The sequence below is a fragment of the Oculina patagonica genome, chromosome 10 (genome assembly GCF_052425735.1).
Source record: "Oculina patagonica isolate OP01 chromosome 10, crgOcupat, whole genome shotgun sequence".
Lineage (NCBI taxonomy): Eukaryota > Metazoa > Cnidaria > Anthozoa > Scleractinia > Oculinidae > Oculina > Oculina patagonica.
The window spans coordinates 18,793,865-18,813,972 of record NC_135767.1 but is presented as its reverse complement, the minus strand read 5'-3'; the positions used below and the strand labels follow the sequence as shown (position 1 = coordinate 18,813,972).

The following is a 20,108-nucleotide window of genomic DNA, read 5'->3' as shown; positions in this document are numbered from 1 at the left end:
AATGTGTACACACGCAAGAAAATGTAGCGGGGACATGTTCCAGGGACATGCCGCAGCGACACGTCCCCTCGTGTGTGCTGATTATTTTTGGCACGCGCAACACAAACTTTGAAGCTGTTTTGTCCCTGCAACATGTTGCACGGAATTCAACTCGTTGAACTCCGTGCAACATGTCGCAGGGACAAAATGTTGCAGGAATTCGTGTTGCACGTGCCAAAAAATATCCGCACACACGAGGGGACGTGTCGCTGCGACATATCCTTGGGGCATGCCCCGCTACAGTTACTTGTGTGTGTACACATTTAGATTTTGTTGCTGCTACATGTCCCCGCTACACGTCGCTGCTTCATGTCCCCGAAGTGTGAACAACACATGATTTTGTCGCTGCTACATGTTGCTGCAACATGTCTCCACGTGTGCGGAGACCTTAAATCTTTCTCTACGCACGACCGTGCGTATATAACATGACGTGTGCATTTGCATTTAAGCTAAGTCGAGATTTATAGCTGCAAGTTCCCATCGTTTACTCCGAGTTGACTTTAACCTCTCGTATCAAATATGGGCGAATGGAAAACTGTTTTATTTTAAAATTTCTTGGACATTTCCTTTTGACGTAAACGAAGTGAAAGTGCGAAGAAGCGGTAAAATTTGTGGCGCGGTGTTCACTTCTTGAGTTGAATGAAACCGAGGAGAGCGAACAAGCGAGTTTTCTTTCGAAAATTCCCTCAAACAATCTCCTCCAAAGTCGTTTATACCGCAATACGTCCTGGAAAATTGTAAAAACAGTTAAGATTTACGGGAAGATCGATCCGAATCAGAATATTTTCTGCAAGTTATACGCCTTGTGCAAGTCGAACAAAGCAAGGGTTTATATTATGCTGAAACTGAAGCGACATTAAGCTCAAAGTGTTGAGTCTAACAAGTTTTGACTTGACGTAGAAAGGACAAGACCAAGATTCAAAGGTACAAACTTTAATAAAGTGTGGAACCTAACTTACACTGAATAATATTTAGTTGTCAGATTTACGGTCATACCGTAAGCTTAACTTGTTTGCTGCTTTTTTTTTCATTCAGTCGCTCTTGTTTTGTACATTTACAAGTATCTTCAATTAAACATTTCGTATCAATCCTTTTGTTTTGTGTAGTCGAGTTAACTATTACATTTTTGTGATTAAGGGAATGCCGATTGCTGTATTTCTTGTATTTCAAAACTCGGCCATTTTCCATCTCCCACAACTGACAAACAAAGCCGACTTTTTTTCTGATTTTCATCATCCTCTATAGACCTCTTTAGCAAAGTAAGTAAATCGCCCATTGTAGATCATGTAATGCTTTCCAGAGAATTGTTTCTTTGTCTATCTGAAATGTATTCATTTATTTCTACCTGAATTTGTTTGACGAGCTGAAGAACCTAAGAGGTCTATTGTTTGCGTGCAATATTTCTACAAAAAAAGTTGTCTGCAAATATCAGGTTGTGAACGTTTACTCTTTTCTTAATATTAAGGTTAAAATCCAAAATAAAGTTTAAGTACATGAGTGTAATGATATAAATTCCGATTGTTTGTCATTTGCTTACATATTCAGAATGAGAGTTATCATTTAAATTATAGCTCATTTCAATAAAGTCCGCTTTAATAAAAGGAGTCTTGGAAGTTTCAAAGTACAAAGTGTTAATGACATCCGTTGTATATACATGTAAATATGAAGTTTGTAGACAGTTATATTACAAAGAATTACTTTAACCCATAATTAGTAGTATGTTTATAAACTCAACAAAAGTGGCGATTTTGATGAGACGTGTTTCCAAATTGAAGTAGCTCGAGGGAAGGTGGTAAGTAGAAGTAGTTTTCATTTAGGAAGTATTATCAGAGATTTTAAACGTATTGGTTTATTAACTACCATAAACATTCTCGATATTTTAGTTCATTTAAAGTCCTTCAAAGAACGATAACAACTTGAAATCAAAATCAAAAGTCGAAAACATTGAACTAAAATTCAGCTCTAGGCTGACATAGAAGGTGGAGCTAATTCAAACGAACACAAAAATTAAATGCTTACTTCAAATGTACCCATTGAAGAATGGAGATTTCTAAATACCCTGTGCAAATATTGGTTAATTTACTTTTAAGTAACGTTCAGTTTGACCTTGAACGAAGCAAAAGTTCTTAGCGAATGAAAATGTTCCCATGAGGATTATCCACATCCTTCAGACCATTGTCACTGTACTGTCCACAAGGATCATGTGTGGGTATGCGATTTCCTGTGCAACCGTCAAAATGATAATAACCTGAATTTGCCCCGTTTCGACGCTTAAAGTTTGGTCCGCAATTATTGGTTGTCAAATATGAAATCGGCGGCCCATCTGAACACGTGTCAGTCACACGCTTGACGATCTTACAAATGACGTCTCCATCCTGCCATTCAACCAAACTTCCTGTGTCCGGTGAACAAACCAGCCAATTGTTGATGTTGCTTTTGATGAGAAACTCCTTTCCAAATTGCCGCCACAACGGAAATTCTATGGCGTTGTAGTCGGTTTCATTCGCTGGTGGGGTAGTAGAGATCGGGACATCTGCAGACCATACTGGCCAGTTAGGTCTCGGAGTAACTGCGTTGTTGGAAGTCCAAAAATGTTGGTAGTCAGTGAACGTGTAACTCCACACTAGAGTCCAGCCTCCTCCATCAGTATCCGTCTCACAGTAAACCTTGAACGCGTTGGCATGGGATCCACCGTCTGGATCAACCCAATACACACCACTGAGATGGAGAGCTCCGGGAAGCGCCTTGCACGAGGGAACAGCCATCTCTGGTGTTGAACCTACGTGACAGAAGCAAGGAGCTGTAATTAAATGGTGAATGGAAAATTACAAGAGTTTTTAAACAGATATTGATAAAGAATTATTTGTTATTGCTCTAATAAGTGCAAGAGAGTTGTTTTGTACAGTATAGTTGAAACCTGGTGACATGACTAGCCAATCAAATCTAAACAAATTACAATTAAAAATATTTTAAGGGCATAGACTATCGATTGTTGAGTTTAAAGGGAAAGAAAGGGTTCGAGTTCACAACCGCCTTAAATTATAAGTACAGTTCCTACGAAATATAGATCTTAACATAGAGAAAGTGATAAATAAGTTTTGGCTCAGCTTACCAAGGTCCGAATTGATCTGCGAAAAGATAAGAAGTTTATATTATTGAGATAAACAATGAATATTTATCAAATTAGAAGATAATAACCATTATAGGTTTATCGTATGCTGATATTTTACCTGTAAGAAGTCAATCTGCCACTTCCGAATTTATACCCTGTTTAAAACAGTATTTTACTGATTCACTGCGCTCATTTGTAAAATATTATTTTTACCACTCGAATGGATTTTCGCACTCTTTTCTCACAGTTTCTTACTTGTGAGTTCTTACTGTACCTTTTCCAGGTGAATTGCATTGACTTGTTTCCCAAAGAGCCGGGGATGAGTATTCTTCGTTTTGTCCAGTAGAGAACACGTCTTCTCGTCTAGTTTAAAATTAGCACTCTTGCAACGTTTGTCTCTGGCACATCGCTGTGAACAGGACATTAGTGAATCTGATCTTATTTCAGAGATAGGAGTTTCATCAAAAAGAACAGAGCTGTTCTTTGTGTCGAACACAGCTTGTCGGCGTTCTTCAGCTTTTGTGTTTGTTGTTTGAAGAAGGAAAAACGCTGCAACTGTCAGCACCTGAAAAAAATAGGGAATGTGTTAGGTCACCAAAAATTGTCAGATTTAAGGAGGCTCGATGTAGTTTTTTTTAGACTAAGGGTGGTTGTTTTGAAAATTAAAATTACCTAGGAAGCCAATGTTCGATTTTTGCCAAAATACACCATAATGATCAAATGTGACCAAATTTTAATTTGTCACTTAGCCACAACGGTTACCATAGCAACGATTGACGTTTTCTTTTGTTCTCAAACAAGCTTGATTTTCAATTCTCGAAATCTAGACTGACACTTGGCGTTTATATTTTGATATGTTAAAGTTTAGTAGATTAACTAACTGTTGACGAAATTTTAGAAAAATCTGTAAGAGCGTTTTCAAGTAAATCAAGAATGAAATTTTCAGAAAAACACCGTTTTAATATAAAATAGGCGCCTTAAAATTGTTTCGTATTATTTGAGCACAGTCTCTCTCACTGAAATATAAATACTTACACCATCAAAGACCATTAACTAAAAGCGAAAGACTTTTTGCTTTAATTTGTTAAAATATATCGACTGCCGATTGTAAGAAATTATAAGAAAATACCAAAAACTTCATTCTTGATTTACTCTAAAACGCTCTTACAGATTTTCCTAAAATTTTGAGCACAGGTAGTAAATCTACTGTACTTGAACATATCAAAAAATGAATACCAAGTGTCAGTCTAGATTTCGAGAAAACCAAGCTTGTTTGAGAACAAAAGAAAACGTCAATGGTTGCTATGGTAACCTTTGTGACAAAGTGACGAGTAAAAAATTAAAATTTGGTCATATTTGATCATTATGGTGTATTTTGGCAAAAATCGAACATTGGCTTCCTAGATAATTTTAATTTTCAAAACAACCACCCTTCGGCTAAAAAAGACTTCATCGAGCCTCCTTAAAGTCTAATAACACGAATCAGAATAAGATATCGTTCTTTTTAAGGAGCTATGTCGCGGACAACACATCTTTAAAAATTTGACATTTTTTTTTCACATTTTCTTGGGAATAAAACGAAATTTTACGAACATTTTCAACATTTTATAAAGCAGAGTAACATTTTTATGTTCAATCATGAAATTTTTTCAAGATTGTCATTCGTAATTCGTCTTAATCTTCATTACCCGACAGGATCCTTTGTTATTTTTGCGTTTGTATTACTCCTTTGTTGGTTTTTTTATGTTACAAAACTATTATTTTGAGGTTTCCTTCAATTTAAAAGTAATCAGAAAAATGACTTAAAAATTGCCCCTTTAAGTAGAGTTTTCAGTAAAAATGTACTATTATGCGTAACTTAAATACAATTTATATCCTTGCTGTAATACATCAACACGAAAGGGGAGTGTTTCATTTAATTTCCACACACAAAAGATTAAGACACCAATGTGTATTTACTGTAAGTGGTAGTATTTTAGAACTTCTTTCTTCATTCTCGGTTAATTTTTGTGTTTGGTGTTCCGATGAAATGAGAAATTGTTAATAAGACTCTAATTAAGAAGGATAGTAAGAAAGAGAAGTAGAAAATTGTGGCTGCTTGACTTTCTTTGGTTTGTTTTCCATTGTTGAATTATTACGTAATAATGTTAACAGCTTGGAAAACAGAATTCGAAAACAACACGTACGTAATGTTCAATGACAATAAATGTGCTGATCGTAAACAGCAACAACGATTCAGAAAATTAAAATTGATCTGCGGGATAACTTGTTTAAGATTTTTTATTGTTTTAGATATGCGATACACATATTACTGGACATGGATTTTATTAGAATTGTTACTGTTGCCGATGCGATTTCGTTCATTCTAAGATATAGGTTAGAACACGATTGCCGCCTTTGAGTCCTACTTAGTCCTTCAGTACCATGAAAATACAAGGTTTAACAAATACCAACTGTTTAGCTTGCTACGGTTCTAAGACAATCTGTCGTACTGAATCTATGTGGCAATATACCTAGCTACAAGGAAGTCATTGCCATAGAAAATTATTAATGTCGAAACTACTATTGTCACTTAATAAAACTCAAATATCCGGAATCGAGATATTACATGAAATAAGTATGCTTACTGTTTGTATGTTTGTGAAAATTACCATTAGCTAAATTAAATTTTACTAATTTTAAGTTCTCCGTTATATTTATAAGCAAGAAAAATCGTTGAGAGAGAGAAACAATCTCAGTTACCATCATACGGAATAGAAGCTTCTGCTAGCTCTAATTTCAACTGAATTCGCTCAAGATCCTTTTTAAATGCCCCCTTTCCTTAATGTAGTATGTAAACCTAAATCTGTTAATGCCTACTTCAAAGGTACTGGCTTTTTGTTTCACCAATTTTCACTTGAATTAGTTACGTTACGTTGCGAAGGGTTTCGTTAAATGTTGTAATTCGTTTTGTATATAGCATTGTTACCATTTTCTTGTACGTATTATTGCAATGTTTTTGTAACTAAAAATAAAATAAAATTCAAAACTAAATGTTTTTTTTTTGTACTGTTTAGGTTAAACAATGGTTTGACTGTTCTGTTTCGAAATAAAGCGCTTAATAAAATCTTTGCTTGTCTTTACATTACAGAAAACAATTCATACCTCTATTTGTTGCGTCATTTTCAAAGCCTCATCCTATCTATAAAGTCTTCTGACGAAGTGCTTCTATTGAACTTTCTAACAAATCCCTTTTCGGCTAAATAATTAACGAGGCATTAAAATTTGATACTAAATGTTTGAAGTTGTTATGACAAACAACTTTGTTTTGTGAAGATAAGTACTTTTTCATAATATAAGCTCACTGCGGATCTGCCGCTGATAATACAACTCTTGTTTCAATTAGTGATGACTGAAACGGTTTGAAATGTACAGGTTTTTTTTATGTTTCAATAAGCTTTAGTTATATTGTAACAAACAAGATAAATTGTAACAAACATGCATCATGAATTATTAAACTGACATTGAACAACATAGAATAATTTGAAAGCATTTTTGAGGTTTGTGAACTTTAATCTGAATTATTTTGACGTATTTTATGAATGACTGAGAAATTCATAATTTTGATCGGAATTGATTGGACGTTCTAGAGATCCCGTTATCTAGAGTGTCATGATTAAAAATAGTTAGGATATCCACATTCTTTTCAATTACCAAGCAATAATAAACACTTCAAATGCGCCTGGGATTCGTTCTTCTTCCTGGTGTTAAGGTGAGGTTTTAAAGGTAATTTCAAATAAAAAAAGCGTCTTTAACAAGTTTAATTCCACTCACTCGGGTATGCTATCAGCTAAAACATTTTTTCCTCTGTATTTTTATTGTATTAAATACACATAAAATACTTACAATATACACAAAGACTAATACAATAGTTATTTACACTTGTTACTCGAGTACATATAATATTTACAATGGATAACTAGTTCGTTATTATTACTTACACGATATAATACACCAAACATGTGATAAAATGAAAAAAATATTAACATTATGAAGGTTTTTTTTTCAGAGAACTTAAAAAATAATTCAAATTTGCTGGATAGGAAATTTCTTCGCATCTTTTATAGTTTGTTGTTTACTATAGCTATTTTGTATTTGATTAGGATTTCGATGACGTAATGTCTAAGGATAGCAGCATATTATGAATTTTTGCTCTTTATGCTTAGGATATTTTGGATTTAGTTTAATTTTTTTTGTTTTGTAGCTCTACTAAGGTAGGCCAATCATGCCAGTTGAAGTGGAGTCAGGGTATTAAAAGGTACTCAAAGTGAAGATAGAGGAAAAGAAACATGCTCACTACATTGCTCGTTTTAAGTTTTTGTTATTTGTTAGTACAAGTGAAAAGCTTAGTAACTCCTCCATTAATATTAATCCTGTTCAGACCGGGGGGGGGGGGGCTTTTGAGGCCCCCCATGATGTAATTGTCACGTGATGTGACGTCACTATCCCACGGACGTATACCAAAAAAAAAAGAGTTTCGGACATACAATACATCCTATAAGTTTCATGGTGATTGCTTAAATATTCTGAAAGTTACATGGGGGGCTTCCGAAGCCCCCTCCCCGGTCTGAGAAGGTCCAAAAACGCCCGGTCTAAATAGGATTAACAATTATAGATATCTACATTCTCCTTACAATAACAGTACATCGTCAAGAAGGCAGGTGATGAGAATAGAGAAACGATAAAGTTTTGATATACCACCAACTACCCAGAACTAACATTAACATTAAGGTCATCGCCCTGTTTCGCATTGCGCATCCTTCCTGCGAAGAATTTTTACGCGTACTTAGCGCGCGCACATCAACAAAATGGCGGCTTTTTCTATGCGGCTGAGTCCGCGAGAAAAATTAAACGTATTTTCTTGTTAACGAGTATGGCTACGTATCAATTTTTTCCCATATTTTGAGTGTAGCGATTAAGGTTTTTTGTAAAACGAAAACAGATCAATTCCTATGTTTCAAAAAATAAATTGAATGAAATACTTTATTAAAGTGTCTGAAGTATTTAGCTTAAAAAAACTAATTGTGGACACTATTTACATTATTATATATCTAAGCTAATTATTACTGAAAGTGTGTACCTTGCCAGTGCTTGCAAGGAAATTATTACGGAATTATGTGGTATAAACAAGGTCTACATGCTCTTAAACGAATATGGGGTGTTTCCAAATTTTTCTACATTTTATGGTGGTTTTGGGGAGATGCTAAGTGTGTTCATCCAACACATTACTAAATAGAATGTTACCAAATAAATCCCAAACATTCTGTTGACATTAAAACCAGAAACTTCTTGCCTGCAAAACTGATTACAATTTGCAAACACCTCAAAACAGCTAATCTAGATCGACAAAGAAAATTACATTGCTGTGCATGGAAAAGACATCCTTTACTTTTCATTTCACGGTTCGACAAAGTTCTTGTCTGTTCTTGAGCTGAGTGGTGGATCTTAGCGAATAAAAATATTCCCGTGAGGATTTTCGATATTTTTCAAGCCATTGTCCTGGCCTTGGCCACAGGGGTCATGTGTTGGCATTGCCTGTCCTGTGCAAGCTACGAAGTGATAATATTTTGTTCCACTCACTTCTCCAAAGAATGATGGCCCACAGTATAATGCACCTCTGAAATTTGAAGGTGGTGGCACTTCTGAACACGTGTCAGTCACGCGCTTGACAATCTTACAATTGACTTTCCCATTTCGCCATTCCACAAAACTTCCTGTGCCTGGTGAACAAACCAACCAATTGTTGATGTTGCTTTTGACAAGGATCTCCTCTCCAAAGTGCTTCCACAGCGAAAATTCCATGGCGTTGTAGTCGGTCTCATTCAGTGGTGAGGTAGTAGAGACCGGAACATCAACGCTTGAGGTGGCTGGCCAGCTAGGTCTCGGGGTAACTGCATTTGCGATAGTCAAAAAATGTTCGTAGTCAGTAAACGTGTAACTCCACACTAGAGTCCAGCCTCCTCCATCAGTTTCCATCTCACAGTAAACCTTGAACGCGTTGTCATGGGATCCGCCATCTGGATCGATCCAATATACACCACTGGGAAAGAAAGCTGAGGACAGGGCCTTACATGAAGGAACAGCCACATTTTGTGTTGAGCCTACGTGACAGAAGCAAGAAATTGTATGGAAATGATGAATGTAAATTAAACAAAAGGCTTTTAGTTTCGGCTTTGAACATTTAACATAGATAAAAGTACTAAGTGCTGCAAACTTCCGTACTGTATATTCCATTTGACTTGCAATATGATATGACTCATTTCAGTTTTCCTTCTCTGAAATTCCCATTATATAAACCAAAACAGAATTTTGAATTGTGAACGTTGCTAAATTTTGTTTTCAATTGCTTCATAACATTGAGGATATTTAATTTGTCCACACTAAGTTACGTTTCTCAAAAGCTGTATATTTTACTAAGGAACATTTTTAAGGGAACTGAAAGCCATTTAAGTTTTAATAACATTTGTTCGCATTGCTGTGAAGTATTTGAATGAGCAAAAGTTTCAGTAACAAATTTTTCAAATAAGAAAAACAAGACCTACCTGGTTTTAGATTCACCTGCGAAAAGACAAAAAGAAATTTACAACTGTAACAACCGTTTGCAAATGATTCACATTTTTCTCTTGTCTACTTACATAACTCAAGAAAAATATTTATTAAAAAAGAGAAGACAATAATGTGACAAGACCACCCAAATTAAAAATACCACGTAAAAGTGACGACAAAAAAAATATGTTTTCTTCCTCTTATGGTATAAAGTGAATCTGACACTTCCAAACGCAGTCTAAACTCCTTCTGTCTTGGCTTGTCAATGTTCTTAATCCCTTTATACACAAAACCTTTATAAGGAAACAGTGGACCCCCTTAACAAATATATTACTAAAAAAAAATACCTTTTCCAAGTGAATCACGTTAGTTTGTTTCAGAAAGCGCTGAGGATGGGTTTTCCGTGTTTTGTCCAGTAGAGAACACGTCCTTTGAGATTTGATGAAATTAGCACTTTTACAACGATTGTCTTTGGTACAGAGCTGCGAACAGGAAATTTGTGAATCTGCTCTTTTCACAGAAATAGGAGTTTCATCGGAAAGAACATAGTTTTTCTCGGTGTTGAAGAAAGTTTCCTGTACTTCTGCTCTTGTGATGATTGTTTGAAAAACTAAAAAGGCTGCAATGGTCAACATCTGTTGAAAAATCGGTACAAATGTGTTAGAAAGACCGTGTAACGTGTACTTTAAATAACAACGCATTCACGGATTTCAGATCGATCGCAGTATTAACTTTGCCCAAACTCAAAAAATACACAATTAGACGTACTGCCGTTTTCACACTAGTCACGGACAAATTGTGTGAAACGGACAAATCGACTAAGTATATATGAAAACGTGACGGAAACGATTTTAGATGAACAAGTCGACTAAATTTGTCCGTCGATTTGGCCGTCTAGGAAGACGATTTTCGGAGGACGACTTGGTCATCTAGACGGACAAGTCGTCTAAAAGCCGTCTTAAATTCACACTAGACGAAAAAAATCGTCAGACGAATTGTCCGTCTGGACGATTTGTCCGTCTTCTTGTGTGAAAACAGTCATTTATTGAACAAGTCCCCTTAGCAAGAATACTTGCATGAAAAATACACCGTTTAAGATATTTTGATATTCAGTTTAATTAGACGTACGAGCTGTACGATTGACGTAAATTCAACCATAAAAATGCGATCTAATTGTGCAAAGTGTATTTAAACAGTTCTTTATTTTGACAGAAATCGGATCAGTACAGCAAATAATCTATTGTTAAAGTCGGCACACACGAGACGTCTTTCTCTTGGAGCAAATCCCCTCGTACAGTACACACGAGGGAGAATTTTCAAGTCTCAACTTGCCCTGGGATCTTGCTCCCAAATACTTAACCGGTATAAAATAATGGAGCATTTTTCGGGGTGGAAATTCTGCTAGCAAGGATGAATAATACCCATGAAATCGTAAGTACACACGGAGAAGCTTTGCTCCAGCAGCATGCCCCTGGGGCATAGCCCGCGAGCGAAACTCTTCGTGTGTATCGGTCTTTATTACTCTAAGAAATAACGTTTATTTTTTTAGAAGTAACTGAGGTTTTCACTGGTCTTGCAAATTAAAAACATGAAATCTATTTTGTCTTTGATTAGACAATGTGTTTTATTCTGACAAATTAAACAAATGACTCTCCCCATTAATTAGCGATGAAAAACATCATGGAGCTTAGATTGGGATATCTTTCACAAAATAATTAAATTTATATATTGCTGATCCAAAAATTCCAAACCATATCACTTGTTATTTTCAAGCCAAGAGCGAATAACTGTAATCATAACATTTAAAAGAAAAAAAGTATAATAAGTTCAGCCGAGGAAGAAAAATGGAAATTGTCTTAATGTTTTACCGAGGGATAATATCTTAAGCTAAATACTTCGTTTAGCTTATGTCAAGCTTTACTAGTGTGATTTCCAAAGTTACTACTTATCGAAAAATTGAAATTGCAGTTTAACTAATCGCAAGTTCTGTTTATAAGTATTAAATTTTATTAAATGAACTTTTAAAAGAATACTACACTTTTCTCTCACCTTATCTCGCCTCAAGTCCGGATTGTGTTTCTTCAAATAATAAATCAGTCGATCAACTAAATGCTTAAAGTGTTAATTGTGGTCAGAGATTGATATACTTTGTTAGCAGTTTGACAAGCACATCTGATGTGCTCTCGCAGGTACAATTTCGTAGGCACAAACCAAATTCGAACCAAACATGGGAAAAGCCATATTTGACTTGCAGTTCACAATGGGTTTATTGACAATTGCAGTCTATCCCCCCTACTGCTATCAGGTTACGCTCTGCAGAGGTGCTTATGTAATCTTTTAAAAAACTTATTTGTATTGGTTAGGAAAAGATTATGAAAAGGCAATAACAATAGCACACTACAGCGCCGAAAACAGTGTACTTTACGTCAGTGTGTGTTCGATCCGGCCCTCTCTAAGATTATTTTTCAATTTAAAATGAGCGGGCCCCTTAATCTTCAAAAACAAAAAGAAGCAAACCACAAGACCTAACGAAAATATCATCGCCTTTTAAAGTTTCATTTCCTAGTTTGTAATAAACATCCATTTCTATTTACACTTCTAATTTATATCTCTCAGCAGTAAGCAAGTGTATAGAACTTCATTACTTGAGACTTTTAATTACAGTGTAATATTTAACAAAATACATATTCTTCACATGCAGTTTAAAGATGGTGCGCCAATTTTTACTTCTTGCAACAGCGGGCATGTGTTTTCTGTACCACAATATCATTTATATGGCAAGGTGTATTAGCAAAGGATAATTTTAATTGTCGATATTTGTTACTTAAAATCCTTTGATATTTTCACACCTTTAATTTATTTTTATAATTATTTCTCTCAGCAGTAAGCAAGGTTATGGAACTTTATTACTTAGAAACAGCCCAGAAAGTTCTAACAACGTAAACAGTACTAAAATAAAGATCGGCAAAAGGAAATGTTCTAACCCAATTGCTTTTAAAAAAGAATAACTGTAAAGTTTATCAACTCCTTCAGTTACTTCAAATATGTAGTCACAGTCCAGGGGGGGGGGGGGGGGGGGACTCAGTATTTCAAGTTATGAAGATGATCGAATGGGTGCAAAAATTAAGACCCCAAAAAGTCCCTAGGGCTTCCCACAAAACCCCCAAAAAATCCTAAAAGACCTAAAATTAACCCCCCAAAAATCAACAGCAAAACACGTTTGTTTGTACTTTATTTGCAGAACTATACATCCAAGGCACTACCACGAATGTTTAGACTGTTTTTAATACCCCCCCCCCCCCCAAAAAAAAAAAAAAAAAAAAAAAAAAAAAAAAACTTGCCAAATTTTTTCTACCCAATAACATCCCAGAGTCGAGAATTACAAATTCCCAAAAAAATCGTTCGATCAAACCCGTCACTTGAAATCCCGAGTACCCCTCGGGGAGTCACTGTACAATCTACTTCTCCTTATACTATCTATACTTTGACAAAAGAGAGGTGATGACAATATAGGAATTATACTGTCTTGATGTGTACAAGTAACTTCTCATAACAAACATTAAGGCAAATATAAGATCTTGAGCAAGGAGAAATCTGCTGAAAATCCAACTTTCTCAGTTCCTAATGGAGACTTCAGCCGACATAAGGTGAGAAAAAATTGTATAATCCCTTAAAATATCCCATTTCGTTTAATACTCAGATAAAAGAACTTGCGATTAATTAAATTGCAGTTAAATTTTATTCATAAATAGTAACACTAGTACGTTTAGGCATAAGTTGAAGGTCTTGAATTAAGACTTTTTTTTTCTCTGTAAAATTTTATACCATTTCAAATATTTACTTAGCATGAATTTTATTATTATCTTTTTAAACATTTTTAAATGTGACGATTTCAGTTGGTCGAGGTTTGCATTAAAAAATGAAAAGATAACTTGAGCTCTATAGTGTTCTTCATCGCATATTATTAGAGAAAGTCAGTTTTGTTTGTTCTTTATCTGAATGAATGAATGAATGACAAAATTCTTATAATGTTTTTGTGAGGCCATTGACATCGTCATTCATTTCAGTTTACCTCCTAAAGAATGATCGATATTTGAATTTGTCCTAACAATGAAAATACATAAATTATTAACCTGAAAGGTGATAACAATAAAGAAATTTATCCTCTCTTTGTCAGCCTGATGTGCCGCACCTCTTATTATCGGCTAAATTTATTTATGTTTATTTCAGTTGGTGAAATAACTTTAAGTGTCATGGTCAGAAAAAATCAAAGAAATCAAAGAAATTTTGGCCACAGCCAAAAACTCATACTTTGTCAGTTTGAGGGCCTAGGTATGTAACTGAAAGATATGAAATTAGTTTTTCGAAATATTCAAATTTACGGCAGAAAACCACGAATAACGGTAATCGTACCGGAAGCTCAAATTTCACTTCTCGACAATCCGAAATTTCACGCTTTTCAGCTTCTTACTACCCAGACGTTTCAACCGCTGTAAACCTTTCCTTACCTTAGTTGCATAGATTGACTCTTCCTTTATTGAAATATAGTTAGTATTTTTATCTCTGATTATTTCTGAGCCAGCTGAGCCTCGATTAAGTAGACACATTTTTCTCATTTAGGAAAAAGGCTAAAATAATCCAAATTCAGTGAGGAAAAAAGCTGACCGGTAGTGCTTCAAATCTTCTGATATTTTAGCCAAAGAGAGTCCAGTCGTTGACTTTTAGGTTTATGGTTTCAAAAGTGTAGGATCTAGTAGCAGTTTTTAACAAAGGTCGATCAAAGGTCGACAAAATTACAATTCCGCGGCTTTGAAAAGAACAACTGAAACACGTGACACGAAACACGCAATAGAGTAATTTGTATATTTTTTGGGCAAAGACAACACGGTAAAATTAGCTTTGAAGTTTTATACGTTTGAGACTTTAGAAAAATAGTATTTATCCTAAAGATTGCCTACAATAGAAGAAATACCAAAAATAACAGCACTTGAACTCTCCCTGATGTTCGTCACGCACGAGCGACTTGGAGCGGCGAATGACAAAAATATTTTCCATTGATTCAAAGTAAGCTATATTCTAAAAAAAGAAAAATCTATTTTCTTTAAACTTTGCCCACAAATCTGTCTTAACTAAAAAACGAAACAGCTTTCATATTTGCAAGTATCGTAAGATATATGTTTTACATTGTGTCTAGATACCCGGCAGCCGGGAAGTGTTTTCAAAATACTACATACCCGGCAGTCTGAAATTATTCTAGAATTTCCACGGTTGGGCGGGTTCGTTAAGGGGGGGGGGGGGGTGGGGGGTGGGGGGTGTAATAGAGCTCAATTGACCTCATCATCTATTCCTTCTTACGGAGAAAGAAGTAGGGTGGAAATTATCAGAAGGATAGAAAAACCCTGCACATTTTCTGGCCACACTAAAAATATAGCCAACGAAAATGTGAACAAGACATTTTTGCCTAGAAAAATTTTCCACTCAGCCATTAAAGGAAATCTATAAGCTTATACTACCGTAATGTGAGATACGTTTACAAACCTGATCTTGTCGGCCATGTGCACATTTAGCACATCTCTGCTTCTAATGGCTTTTTTATCACCACGGTGAGTGGGATATTAGAAAGGCCCGTGCTGTTTTGAATATTTCCTATGAAAAACTAGAATGGCGATGCTTGGGACTTATATAATTTCGCCTTTCTTTGATGAAGACAATCCAAATACACCTGCTCTTGCAAAAACTAGTTCGTGCTCTAACAGAAATGCCACGAAATTAAATGGTTTGCTATAAGATCATTGCAGTCTCCAAGACGAACGAGCTCGGTTATCCCCCTCGATTGCCGCAACTTCCTCTATACTTTGAAGTGTGAAACAAAAAGCGCATCTCCTCCATTTGTTTTGTAAGTTGATAATGCTTCGCGAGAACAACAACGAAGTATGAATGACAAGTGCGTGGCGGCGTGGTTTGTAAAGACTTATTTGTGTTCCACTTTTTATTTCTTTCTTACTTACCTTTATCGTTTACTAGAACAATTTATTATTTTGAAAAAGCGGGTTTTTTTGTATTTGAAAAGCGAGCCTAAAATTTCAAATTTGGAAGCATCCAGATGTAGATGTACAGGAAGTGGTCGAAAACAAGAAATCAAACAAATACGTCGGTCAAAAATATTTACAGCCCATATTTTGGACAGTCCGATTCTTGGACAATAATTATTCAGTTCGCCCATAAGGCAGTTGGATTCAGGTTAGATTGCGTGACGCAACTTTCAATCAACTGTTCAAGCCGATCTGTTGTGATCGATTGATTTCTTGGGATGTGTTGCCCGCAACTTTCTTTCATTTGTTTCAGTTATCACAATCATGTGGTATGTTCAATGTTATGTTATGTGTGTTATGTTTACCGTTTGAATCTTTTTGTGGATACTATGGTTGACGAAAACCAGAAAGAAATGTGGAATCCAATAACATGGCCATGGCGGACCTGACAATGAATTTTGTTGTCTCACCGGCTTGCAGGTAGGCGACAGTATTTTTTTTGCTGACTCGCTAGCTGCTAAGGTTTTCGAGTTTTAAATGATGTTTTATTATGTGAGCGGATATAAAGTTTTGTAAGGTTACAATGTTTACGAAATATTGTGTTGTTTATGCTAAATTGGTTTCGCGTGAGCAACTGCCCGCTGTTGCAATGTAAACAAAACATGTTCGCAACATAAGCCAAGTTGCCGCCTGGTTGCACTAAAAGCTCGCTTAAACCACAACATATTTTTCCATTTCCATACTCTTTGACTTCTTTTTAGTTGGTATGGAAACAAATGTAATGCGGAAGTAGTTGGACTTTTGCGCAATGACCCGTTGAAAATGTGCAATTTTTTTGAGCCGTTGGCGTCAGATGGCCAAGTACACTTCAAATCAAAAATATTCCGTATTGTTTGTTTCTTTTTAACGAACCAAAATTGCGTGCTTTATACAGATAAAGGTCCAATTTATTCCAGGAGAGTTAAGACAATTCCTAAAATTGGAGCATAAATTTTCGAAGCGGTGACTCGACGTTTTTTCCTATTTTTAGTTGTCGCCATTGCTAAAAATAGGCCGCCGGTCGTGGTCCAATTGAATGTAATTCTTAAAAAAATATTTCTTGCGATATTTGCAAATATGAAAGCTGTTTCGTTTTTTAGTTAAGGCAGATTGGTGGGCAAAGTTTAAAGAAAATAGATTTTTCTTATTTCAGAATATGACTTACTTTGAATCAATGGAAAATATTTTTGTCATTCGCCGCTCCAAGTCACTCGTGCGTGACGAACATCAGGGAGAGTTCAAGTGCTGTTATTTTTGGTATTTCTTCTATTGTAGGCAATCTTTAGGATAAATACTATTTTTCTAAAGTCTCAAACGTATAAAACTTCAAAGCTAATTTTACCGTGTTGTCTTTGCCCAAAAAATATACAAATTACTCTATTGCGTGTTTCGTGTCACGTGTTTCAGTTGTTCTTTTCAAAGCCGCGGAATTGTAATTTTGTCGACCTTTGATCGACCTTTGTTAAAAACTGCTACTAGATCCTACACTTTTGAAACCATAAACCTAAAAGTCAACGACTGGACTCTCTTTGGCTAAAATATCAGAAGATTTGAAGCACTACCGGTCAGCTTTTTTCCTCACTGAATTTGGATTATTTTAGCCTTTTTCCTAAATGAGAAAAATGTGTCTACTTAATCGAGGCTCAGCTGGCTCAGAAATAATCAGAGATAAAAATACTAACTATATTTCAATAAAGGAAGAGTCAATCTATGCAACTAAGGTAAGGAAAGGTTTACAGCGGTTGAAACGTCTGGGTAGTAAGAAGCTGAAAAGCGTGAAATTTCGGATTGTCGAGAAGTGAAATTTGAGCTTCCGGTACGATTACCGTTATTCGTGGTTTTCTGCCGTAAATTTGAATATTTCGAAAAACTAATTTCATATCTTTCAGTTACATACCTAGGCCCTCAAACTGACAAAGTATGAGTTTTTGGCTGTGGTCAAAATTTCTTTGATTTTTTCTGACCATGACAGTTAAGGTCTTTTGAGATACAGTGCAATCTCAAAATATCAAAATCAATTCTCGTTAATTGTTCTCCGCTTTCTCAAGAGAACCGGTTAGTATATCAAGAGGATATCATCCCGAAGGTATGATATATTTTTTTATTCTTGTCACTTTACATATTGTTAGGAACATGTCCTAATAACAATTTTCTGTTATGACAACTGCAAATATGTTTATACTAAACAGCTATAGGTTCTCTAATATTTTTAGTCATTTAGTTGTAAGTTCGAATGCACGGGCCTGAAGATGAAACATTTATTGCAGGTGGGATTTGTTCCATTGATTTAAAACTTGTAGTCTTTAAGGAACGGAAAAATAACATTTATTCTAAAGATAATAAACAAGCAATTATTTCACAGATTGAGAAATCGCCGTTGTTTGGGCGGGAGGTGTAAGAATTCAAACAAATTCACCAACTTGTTTACATCAGAAAATATAGTTTGCTCCAATTTTTTTTAGAAAGTCGCACCCTTCCTTTGCACAATGTCAGTTTGATCTTAAAAATATAAAAGGGCTATATCGAACCAGGTAAGTAAGCGATAAAAATACACTAAAAAAAGTAACTCAAATTCATATTAATAGCTTACAAAGTGTTTTAAACGTGTTCCTCGGTTTGTTAAAGGTTTGTCTTCTTATAGATCAATTAGGGACGCTGAAGTGTTAAAAATAAAACTCGAAGTTTATTTCAAGTTAAACAAACAGATTAAACTTTTTAGTTTACATGTTATTAATAATTCACGAACTTGGGATCGATCAAAATTGTGGTAACCAAAGATAGTACATTTGAATATTCCCTTTTCCTGCTTTCTTAATTTTCAAGACACAGCAACAATTTAAATATTTTGGAGGACCCAAACTTAAGACCCTGCCAAAAAAGATAAGCAGGGTACAATAACTTTGGGTCGGTTAAATCAAGTAATTAAATTTTCATTGCTTTGTTCAATTTTTCTAAGCACTGCATTGTGTTGAAAACTTAACACTCGTCAACTTTTGAGAAACTTTAATTAGTTGTTGTTGAGTTTCATGAGGTTAAATATTTGACAGCTCTTATTCTAGAACTTTGAATTATCTCAAAAATGACCAACTAAACCATTTGATTGTTATAGAAAGCTGTTATTAGCGAGTGTTCGGTACTCGATTTTAGAAAGTTTAATGTTTACATATCATGAAAATATGAAAAGTTAAAGCCCAGCAAAAGAGTTGAACTATTTTCTAAAGGACATCATTAGCATTTACCTTTCTTTATATTTGCATCTTATTCATTGAGTTACCTTTTTTAAAGAGTTTCTTTCAATCAGTATTGCAAGAATTAGATGGCTTACGTTTACACAAAATAAATTCGTAGGTTTTGATTATCCATTCAGCATCTGAGTGTTTGTCAGTTTACATGATTAATAATTGAAGAGCTGAGAACCGAACAAGCAGATATCTCTCACCGAGCATAGTTTTTCAATTTTTTTCTTTTTTCTCGTTACTTTTTTTTATCAATAAGACGATACCAGTCATTAGAATATTTCTCCAGGAAAAAGCAAACTCCAGTACACGCCGCCGAGAAAGGGGGGGGGGGGGAGGGGGGAAGGAGTACTCGGAATTTTAAGTGACGGGGATAATTAAAGAACTATTTTAAGGTTTGAAATTTCACGATTCCGGGATTTTTTGGGTAGGAAAATTTGGTAAGCATTTTTTTAATTAAGTGGGGATGTTCTGGGGAATTAAAAACTATCTGAAGATTCGTGGTGGTGCTTTGGCTTTGTGCTTCTGCGAATAAAGCACAAACATACGTGTTTTGCTGTTGATTTTTGTATACTCAAAGCAAATATAATTGGAAATGGTGTTGTTGTTTGTTTTTTTTTTTTCAAAAAAATATGTAACAAAGTAATCGATCTGCAATTCATGGGTGTTATTTAAAGTACACAACATGTCATTTTTAGGGAAATGGTCAAACTACTGTACTCATATAGGACCCACCACTCTGTAAAAATCAAGGTTGTCTCTTCATGTACCCCCCTTCCCCACCTTTAAAGATGGTGTCTTGATTGTATAGCCCCCATTCTATCAGGAGTAGAAACTAAGAAAAATATTAAAACATCCTTGGGTCATTTCACCAGCAATGCAAGCTCCATGCACACCTAATATGAAAGTCTTAACTCAAATTTTGAAGTCAATAAATTTTGTCCAATTGGCTAATCAGACAGGTGGTATCTTGCATAACCCCCTACCCCTAAGCAAGGTGGGTCCTCATCGAACACACTTGTTATGAACACTTCCCTTAACACATTTTTACTAATTTCTCAACAG

At 35.2% G+C, this 20,108-nt stretch overlaps 2 protein-coding genes across 3 annotated transcripts; both read right to left on the bottom strand.

Annotated features, from left to right (window-relative positions):
- Positions 1–2,154: 2,154 nt before the first annotated feature.
- On the bottom strand, positions 2,155–6,313 carry LOC144667318 (uncharacterized). Its single transcript, XM_078528708.1, has 4 exons — positions 6,296–6,313; positions 3,426–3,716; positions 3,152–3,167; positions 2,155–2,818 (listed from the first exon to the last, which is right to left on the bottom strand). Exons 1-4 carry the CDS (start codon positions 6,311–6,313, stop codon positions 2,166–2,168), a joined length of 978 nt encoding a protein of 325 aa, XP_078384834.1. The 3' UTR covers positions 2,155–2,165.
- A 2,165-nt stretch (positions 6,314–8,478) lies between these two features.
- On the bottom strand, positions 8,479–19,131 carry LOC144629117 (uncharacterized). Of its 2 annotated transcripts, none has more exons than XM_078487312.1 (4): positions 19,047–19,131; positions 10,084–10,371; positions 9,733–9,748; positions 8,479–9,291 (listed from the first exon to the last, which is right to left on the bottom strand). In XM_078487312.1, the coding sequence occupies exons 2-4, from the start codon at positions 10,369–10,371 to the stop codon at positions 8,636–8,638; spliced, it is 960 nt and encodes a 319-aa protein (XP_078343438.1). In that variant the 5' UTR covers positions 19,047–19,131; the 3' UTR covers positions 8,479–8,635. The 2 variants fall into 2 exon arrangements, with proteins under 2 accessions (XP_078343438.1, XP_078343437.1); XM_078487311.1 differs by lacking the exon at positions 19,047–19,131 and adding an exon at positions 11,786–11,957.
- Positions 19,132–20,108: the final 977 nt, after the last annotated feature.

Bases quoted from the DNA above. Each gene is read 5' to 3' on its own strand.
- LOC144629117 (XM_078487312.1), bottom strand. From the start codon at position 10,371: ATGTTGACCATTGCAGCCTTTTTAGTTTTTCAAACAATCATCACAAGA.